Source organism: Heloderma suspectum, chromosome 2 (assembly GCF_057233095.1).
Source record: "Heloderma suspectum isolate Gila_16-S chromosome 2, 16-S_ref, whole genome shotgun sequence".
In the NCBI taxonomy this organism is placed as follows: domain Eukaryota; kingdom Metazoa; phylum Chordata; class Lepidosauria; order Squamata; family Helodermatidae; genus Heloderma; species Heloderma suspectum.
The window spans coordinates 398,938,382-398,947,438 of NC_139459.1; the positions used below are offsets into that span (position 1 = coordinate 398,938,382).

Sequence of the window (9,057 nt, forward strand, 5' to 3'; positions counted from 1 at the left end):
CACTACGCTATTTGTGTTCTCCTTTTTTTTCACTGTAATAAAACGGTGAAAAATAGGGAATGCAAATGGCGGCCACCATAGCTGCCGCCATTTGCATACGCCATTTTTTGTTTTTTGTTTTGCTTGGCTTGCCGTGATAGGCTACGTAAATACTTACGTAGCCTATCACGGCAAAGACCAGGATGCAAATGGCGGCTGTGGCAGCCGGTCGAAAGACCAGCCGCCACCGCCAGAGCCTATGCCGGAGCCGCTGCCATCTGGAACATCCGCCCCAGGTAAGCTTCGTCCCAGGGTGAATCTGCAGGGGGGGGGGCAGGCCTTTCCACCATAGATTTCTGGGGGCTGAATACCAGTGCATTCAGCCTCACTGAAATCCGTGGCAGAATTCTCCACCATCCCTATGTTAACCCTAGGGGTGGACGAAAGTCCCTTACCTGTCCTCGAAGGACGTTCGCAGTGGGGGGGAGGCGCTTCGCTGCTCCCCCCACGAAGTTCCGGCTGGGGGGGGAGGCTTCCCGCCTCGGCCCGGCCGCGAACACGAAAGTTTAAAAAAAAAAAAAAACACCCCCTGATAGGCTACGTGACGATTCACGTAGCCTATCATGGCTAGATCTGCAAAGTAAGCCGTGATAGGCTACGTCAATCATCACGTAGCCTATCACGGGTGACTTTAAAAAAAAAAAAGTGCGTACGCTAATGGCGGCCTCCATAGGGAGCCGCCATTCGCGTTCCTTATTTAGTCGCTGTAGTCTACGTAAATGTTTACGTAGACTATGGCGAAAATAAGGGCAACGCAAATAGCATTGCCCTTATTTTCGCCGTAGTCTACGTAAATCTTTACGTAGACTACAGCGACCAAATAAGGAACGGGAATGGCGGCTCCCTATGGGGGCCGCCATTATCCGTACACACTTTTTTTTTTTTTAAGTCACCCGTGATAGGCTACGTGACGATTGACGTAGCCTATCACGGCTGACTTTGCAAATCTAGCCATGATAGGCTACATTAATCATTACGTAGCCTATCAGGGGGCTTTTTTTTTTAATTGCAATGGCGGCAGCGGCAGCCGGTTGAAAGACTGGCTGCTGCTCCCACCCCACTCGAACACCCGCCGAACCGCCAGCTGGACCCGCCGCCGGGAGGGACATTTGGCGAAGGTAAGTCCCGTCCCAGGGGGAGTGCGGGGGGCAGGGGGGTTCGGAGGATTTCTCCCCAAAAATGTGTTCGGGGGGCCAAACACATTGGCGCTCGGCCCCCCGATGTTTCGGGGAGAAATTCTCCGCCAACCCTAGTTAACCCCACTTCTCAGAACAGTGACAAATGCCAGGGATGGAGAGCTTGCCAAGGTTTGGTTCCTTGTGGAAGGAGGTCAGCGGAGGCTTAGTGGCATTTCGCAATATGTAAATTTATTCACTGATAATCATAAAAACACCTCCCCCCCAAAAAAACACACACCAGAGATATACTGGATCAGATAAAAGGTTTGTTTAGTCCAGCATTCTGTTCCCACAGGGGCTGACAGTTCCCAGACAGAGGGGCCAATGGGAAGCACATATGGAGGACATGAGTGCAATAGCACCCTCCCATTCACGTTGCCCAGTAAGGGGTGCACAGAGGCATCATCATCATCATGGCGATCACTCGTGACTGAGTAAGATTGTCTCCCAAAGACAGGGTCTGTATAGATAACTCTTCAAAAGGATTAGACAGATTCATAGAAGATAGGTCAATCAACACATTAATCTCTAGCAATGGGTCTGCAGGTGGCTGTGAAGGCCGATTCAGGATCCACACAGCCCCCACGGTGAGGACATAGGTTTCCAGGTGGAAGGCGGTCACGGTGAGAGTTTGCTTGACATGCCTTCCGCTGAGCTTGTTTCTCCCTTTCGCTCTGTACTTGTGCGTCTTCGAAGTCCGTAGCGCCTTTAATATAGGCTGACCTCCAGTTGGAGAACTCATGGGTTAGAGCTTCCCAGTTCCCAATGCTTATGTTACATTTTCTTAGTTTAGCTTTAAGAACATCTTTAAATCTCTTTTGCTGTCCACTAATATTCCGTTTCCCATTCATAAGCTGGGAACAGAGTAACTGCTTTGGAAGACGATAATCAGGCATTTGAACAACATGGCCAGTCCAGCGAAGGTGGTGTTGGAGAATCATTGTTTCAACACTGGTGGTCTTTGCTTCTTCCAGTATGATCACATTAGTCTTCCCAAGTAATTTGCAGAATTTTTCGGAGGCAGCGTTGGTGGAATTTTTCGAGAAGTTGGGAGTGATGTTTATATATGGTCCAAGTTTCACAGGCGTACAGCAAGGTTGGTAGTACAATGGCTTTGTAAGCAAGCATTTTGGTCTCCCTGCGAATGTCCTGATCCTCGAACACTCTGCGCTTAATTCCGGAGAATGCTACAGTCACAGAGCTCAGGCGATGCTGAATTTCAGCATCAATGTTGGCTTTTGTGGAGAGATGGCTGCCAAGATAAGAAAAGTGATCAACATTTTCCAGCGTCACACCATGAAGCTGGATTGATGGCGCTACAGAGGGATTGGTTTGTGCTTGCTGGTAAAGCACTTTTTTTTTATGTTAAGCGAGAGGCCAAGGTTTTCATATGCTTCTGCGAAGATGTTTAGGATAGTTTGGAGATCTTCCTCTGAGTGTGTGCAGGTTATGTTATCATCAGCATATTGAAGTTCTATGACAGAGGTTGTTATTACCTTACTTTTTGCTTTCAGCCTACTGAGATTAAAGTTTTCCATCTGTTTGATATATGTTTTCTACACCTGTGAGAAGTTTCCCTTCAACAAGGTGTAGATTCATAGCGATGAAGATAGCGAATAAGGTCGGCACAATGACGCATCCCTGTTTAACGCCTGATCCCACTTTGAATGGATCACTTTGAGAGCCATTGTTATCCAAGATTGTTGCCGTCATGTCATCATGGAGGAGCCGCAAGATGTTCACAAATTTATTAGGGCATCCGATTTTCAGAAGAATGGTCCAAAAAACAGCACGGTTTACAGGGTCAAAAGCCTTAGTCAGATCAATAAACGTCATGTACCGGGATTGGTTTTGCTCCCTGCATTTTTCTTGGAGCTGTCATGCGGTGAAGATCATATCCAATGTCCCCCTGGAAGGGCGGAAGCCATTTTGGGATTCAGGGAGGATGTCTTCTGAGATAGGTAGAAGGCAGTTTGGGAGGATCCTTGCCAGGATTTTGCCTGCCGTAGCTACAAGGGAGATGCCTCGATAGTTTCCACAATCTGTTCTATCACCCTTTTTAAAGAAAGTGATAATTCTGGTATCCCTGAAGTCTGCTAGGATCTCCTCCCTCATCCAGATTTTTTCGAGGAGCTTGTGAAGCTATTGTGTAGCTTCAGGCCCACCTTCTTTAAAGACTTCAACAGGGATCCCATCGGGTCCACTAGCTTTATTATTTTTCATTTGGTTAATGGCTTTACTGACTTCCTCCAAACTAGGGGATACTGCAAGCTCATATCTGGTTTGTTTTTGTGGGATTTGTGAGAAAACCTCATCAGCCACAATAGAGTTATGGTTAAGGAGGTTGTGATAATGCTCTTTCCAACACAGTGCAATAGACGCTTTGTCCTTTAGAAGTTCGGCACCATCTATTGAGCGAAAGGGGTTTGTACCATGGTTTGCTGGTCCATAGATGGCCTTTGTGGCATTAAAAAAGCCCCAAGTGTCATGGGCACTGCAAAATGCTGGATTTCATAGAATAGTCATAGGATGGTAGGGTTGGAAGGGGCCTACAAGGCTATCGAGTCCAACCCCCTGGATTTCTTGAGCTTTCTTTCTTCACCAGGTGTTCTGAAGTTCTCTAGTTCTTCTTTGGACCTCAGCCTTTGCACTGGCATAGATTTTTTTCTTAGCAGCTAGGGATGTACGAAAGTCACTTACCTTTTCGCAGCTTGGCTTCACGGTGGGGTGTAGGCGCTTTGCTTTCCCCCCCGAAGTTCAGGCAAAGGGGGGGAGGCTTCCCGCCTCGCCCGGCCGAAATTCAGGCCAGGGAGAAGCGCCCCATCTCCCCGGCCGCGAAACAAAAAGTAAAAAAAAAAAAAAGACCCCGTGATACTACGTGACGATTTACGTAGCCTATCATGGCTAGATTTCCAAAGTCAGCCGTGATAGTCTATGTAAATCGTCACGTAGCCTATCATGGGTGACTTTGAAAAAAAAAAAGCACATATGCAAATGGTGGCGGCCCATGGGTGCCACCATTTGTGTTCCTTATTTTGGCACGTCTAGTCTACGTAAAGATTTACGTGGACTATGGCAAAAATAAGGGCAATGCAAATATTGGTTGCCCATGGGCTGCTGCCATTTGCGTACACTGTTATGTTTTTTTAGCTTGCCGTGATAGGCTACGTAAATAGTTACGTAGCCTATCACAGCCTCCGCAGGGACACAAATGCCGTCCCTGTGTTAGCCGTGATAGGCTACATAAGTATTTACGTAGCCTATCACGGCTATGATCAGGAAGTGAATAGTGGCTGCAGGGCGGCCGCCATTCGCAAGTCAGCGCAGATGGCAGCAGGTAAGTGCTCCATTTTGCGCACCTTTCGTGGGTTGGGGGGGAGGGGGCTTCGTTCTGCCATGGATTTCAGGGCCCCAATGCACTGGCATTCAGCCTCACTGAGATCCATGGTGGAATTCTCTGACATCCCTACACTCGTCATGCCTCTAGTGAGCACTACATCGCAGCGATCTCTGGCACAGACAATTACATAATCTAGAAGATGCCAGTGCTTCGACCGAGGGTGCTTCCATGATGTTTTACATTTATTTTTCTGGTGAAAAAGTGTGTTGGTAATGACAAGATTATGCTCTGCACATTTAGTCAGAATTGGAATTCCATTCTGGTTGCTATTGCCGAATCCTTCTTTCCCAGTGGTCCATGGCCACAAATAACATTACGCCCAACTCTGGCATTGAAATCACCCAGGAGGATGGTTTTATCCTCCTTAGGTATCCCTGATAAGATGTTGTCCAGTTGGGAGTAAAATGTTTCTTTGATGTCTTCATCAGCATCTAATGTTGGTGCATAGGCACTTCGAATATTTGCCTGCTGGTTTTTGGTGAGTTTTATTTGGAGGGTTGAGAGTCGTTTGTTAATGCCAGTAGGAACTTCTGACAAGAGCTTCATAAGATCATTTTTAATAGCAAAGCCTACTCCATGTATTTGTCGTTCTTGTTCAGACAGTCCTTTCCAGAAGAAGGTGTAACCTCCGTTTTCTTCTTCCAGTTGTCCCTCTCCTGCTCTTCAAGTTTCTTGGAGTGCTGCTATGTCAATGTTAAAAGGTCTCAGCTCCCTTGCAATGATGGCAGTCCTGCATTCAGGGCGTTCACTATCTGTATTGTCCAGCAGTGTCTGTATATTCCATGTTCCAAAGTTCATTTGTTTTTTGCATAGGGATGTACAAAAGTCACTTACTGTTTCTATTCATGGCATCCACGGTAGCGGGGAGGTGCTCTGCACCTTCCCCCGAAATCCTACCAAAGCTGGCTCCTCTCTGCAGCGACTCCATGGAGCTGCCAGCTGGGTGCATTCGCATTCGCAAATGGCAGCTGGTGTAGCGGCCGCCATTTCGATCCTTTCGCTGTGCCGTGATAGGCTACGTAAATATTTACGTAGTCTATCATGTCAAAACAAGTGGGTACGCAAATGGCAGCTGACGTAGCTGCCATCGTTTGCATCCCTGTGTTTTGCTGTGATAGGCTATGTAAATATTTACGTAGCCTATCATGGCAAAAAGCAGGGACGCAAATGGTGGCCGCTACGCCGGCCGCCATTTGCATACCTGCTTTTTTTGCCACAAATGGCATCCCTGCATTACCCGTGATAGGCTACGTAAATACTTACGTAGCCTCTTATGGCAAAAATGGAGAGGCGAATGGCGGCCGCAGATGCAGCCAACATTTGCAAAGCACCGCGAACGGCACCAGATAAGTGTCCTTTATGACCACCTTTAGCTGGGTGGTGGGGTGGGGGGCTTCGCTCCACCATGGATTTCAGGAGGGGGGGACATTCACTGGAAATCAGTCTCCTCAGGATCCGTGGCGAAATTCTCTGACATCCCTACTTTTGCGACTGCTAAATGGTGACCCCACTGGATGTGGTAATCCAGCCATGGAGAAGATGAGGCAGACTATATTTGGGGCACCTTTTCTAGCCCCCACCTCATTCAGGGTGAGCAGAGCAGATCCTGAATAGGATTGCTCAGTCATTGATACAGCTGCCGAACCACTCGGCATGGGGATCCTTCACAGGTCAAATTTGGCCTACAGGCAAGAAATTCCCCATTTCTAGGTTAAAGTCATGGTTAATTTTGGATTCAAAACACATGAATCATTAGGAGAGCAATCCTATGGCTGCTAGACACTGTCTAGAGGGCCATAGGATATGCTTATTTCCAGGAACTGACCACAGAGCCCAGTCTCCGGGGTCGGTTCCTGGAAAACTGACTGCCCCCCTTGTCCACGCTGCCTCGGAGGGAGCGTAGAGAAGCCCCATCCTCCGTGCTCACAAGAGGAGCATGGAGCAACTAAAAAGGAGCAGAGCTGGGGGGCATTCCAGGGTGGGGAGAGCGGAGCTGCATGTACAACACATCCTATGTGTCGTACGGCAGCTTCCTCTCCCAGTTCCCCCCCCTCGGCACGGCTAGACAGCCGAAAATGACTGTCTAGCAAAAAAGAACAAGGGAGGAGAGGTGTGGAGGGAATGATCCCCCCATGCCTCTCCTGCCTTGCTTTGGATAGGCGGTTACCTCCACAGTCAGAGGCGACCGCCTATCTAGTTGAAATTGCACCCTACATGAGGGTTGTTGACATGGGAGAATGATGAAGCCCAGCTATCCTGACTGTGCCATGCCCTGAAGTGTCAAAACAGGCACTTTAATGGATGCCTGTATGTGCATTGTCATATTGGGCATCTTTGTACTTCTATTTATGCATATATATATTTTAAACGTTCTCTGTCTTTGTTTTCCCCTCTTTATTTCATACGTTTGCAAAATTAATTTTGCCTTCTGTACAATAAATTGCACATTGAATATTGCTTGGTACAATACTTGGGTTTGTGCATTTTGAAAATTTGGTCCTGTTTCTTTGCTTGTTTCCCCCTCTTATATCGTATATGGGCTTGTTAGCTCTGCAGGATTGGGTTCATCTTTTGTGCAATAAATCACAAATCTAATATTGCTTATTGCAACCACTGGGTTTTGTTAGAAGTGTTTTTTTGTGATATTCTGCAACTTTTTGTTTCATGGGCTCCACCTCCCAGCTGGACAATGGACTCTTCACAGCTTCATGGTATAATCCCCAACTAGGAGGCACCACAGAGGCAAGCCCCCAGGACTGCACATGTCATACATCACCCTATCGGAAAGGTGCATGGCATGCAAAACAGCCAATGTTGTGAGGTGCTGGACAAGTCACCTGCTCCCCATATCCCCTGCAGTAATCTCCAACCACAGATTGGAAGTAACAGTAGGGATTTTTCCTGAAAAAGAAGGCTAAACCCTGCCTGCTCGAATAATCCATGAAGGCCTTCCACAAGGCAAATTAGAAAATCCCCATCTCTAGGTTAAAGTCACGTTTAAATCTGGATTCTAACCATATGAATCACCAAATGTGGGTTGTTGACATGGGAGAATGATGAAGCCCAGAAAGCCTGACTGTGCCCTGCATGAAATGAATGGGTGCTGCCCATCACACGGGAAAAATATCTTTGATGGGATGTCAAAGAACAGAGATTGTCCAGGATGCCAGGGAGATGTTACTCTTGTTCTTTCCAGATGCAGACCATTGCACCAAGTGTCCAGATGATCAGCATCCAAACAAGGAACGAGATCAATGCATCCCAAGGATTATAACTTTCCTGTCCTATGAAGAATTATTGGGGTTCATCCTAGCTTCCTTTGCCCTATTCCTGTCTTTAATCACAGCATTTGTGTTAGGAATCTTCATTAAATTCCATGAAACTCCAATAGTCAGAGCCAACAACCAGGACCTCTCCTATATTCTCCTTGTTTCCCTCCTGCTTTCCTTCTTGTCCTCCTTACTGTTTGTTGGCCGGCCAAGGAAAGTGACCTGCCTCCTCCAGCAGCCAGCCTTCAGCATCATCTTCTCGGTTGCCATCTCTTCTCTCTTGGCCAAAACAATGACTGTGGTGCTGGCCTTCCTGGCCACAAAGCCAGGGAACAGGGTGAGGAATTTGATGGGAAAGAGTTTGGCCAACTCTGTTGTCATTTCCTGTTCCAATGTCCAAATTGTCATTTCCACCATCTGGCTGAGCTCCTCTCCACCCTTCCCAGACTCTGACATACACTCCCAGCCTGGAGAGATCATCCTGAAATGCGAAGAACGGTCTGTCACCATGTTCTATAGTGCCCTTGGCTACATGGGCTTCCTGGCTGCCATCTGCTTCATGGTGGCTTTCCTAGCCAGGAAGCTGCCTGGGGCCTTCAATGAAGCCAAACTGATCACCTTCAGCATGCTGGTCTTCTGCAGTGTCTGGGTGACCTTTGTGCCCACCTACCTGAGCACCAAGGGGAAATACATGGTAGCCGTGCAGGTCTTCTCTATCCTGGCCTCCAGTGCTGGGTTACTTGGCTGCATCTTTCTTCCCAAGTGTTACATTATTATCCGAAGGCCTGACCTGAATACAAAGGAGCATCTCATGGTGAAAACCAAAGAATAAATCTGATTTATATTTTTTACCAAACACTCTGAGGTGGTGTTTGTTTGTTGGTTTGTTTGTTTTTTGAGCAGCATTCTGAACAGGATAACTAGGCTTCTTCCCAATTTTGGAAAAGCAAAAGCACAAACATTTTTTTTTCCATTTTAACCTTGATAGCTATTGTTTTTTTATTATTTATTTCTCCACCATCCCTACCTAAGCCCTTGAGGGAAATAGTTGCTGGTCCATACCCACAAGAGCTGGGGTATTCTGATTCTGAGGAAGAGGCTGAGTGACCCCCTAGCCCTGAATAGGGGTGGACAAAAGTCACTTACCTGTCCTCAAAGGACGTTCGTGGTG

The 9,057-nt window shown here is 47.4% G+C and overlaps 1 protein-coding gene across 2 annotated transcripts; it reads left to right on the forward strand.

The window, feature by feature from the left end:
- The first annotated feature begins 4,526 nt into the window (after window positions 1–4,526).
- LOC146356607 (vomeronasal type-2 receptor 26-like) lies at window positions 4,527–8,739 on the forward strand. 2 transcript variants are annotated; one of them, XM_084832639.1, is made up of 2 exons: window positions 4,527–4,554; window positions 7,300–8,739. In XM_084832639.1, the coding sequence occupies exon 2, from the start codon at window positions 7,714–7,716 to the stop codon at window positions 8,716–8,718; it is 1,005 nt and encodes a 334-aa protein (XP_084688765.1). In that variant the 5' UTR covers window positions 4,527–4,554; window positions 7,300–7,713; the 3' UTR covers window positions 8,719–8,739. The 2 variants fall into 2 exon arrangements, with proteins under 2 accessions (XP_084688765.1, XP_084688766.1); XM_084832640.1 differs by having other exon boundaries at window positions 4,533–4,554; window positions 7,814–8,739.
- Window positions 8,740–9,057: the final 318 nt, after the last annotated feature.

What these genes read in the sequence shown, in the direction of transcription:
- LOC146356607 (XM_084832639.1), top strand. Translation starts at nt 7,714, where the DNA reads ATGGGTGCTGCCCATCACACGGGAAAAATATCTTTGATGGGATGTCAA.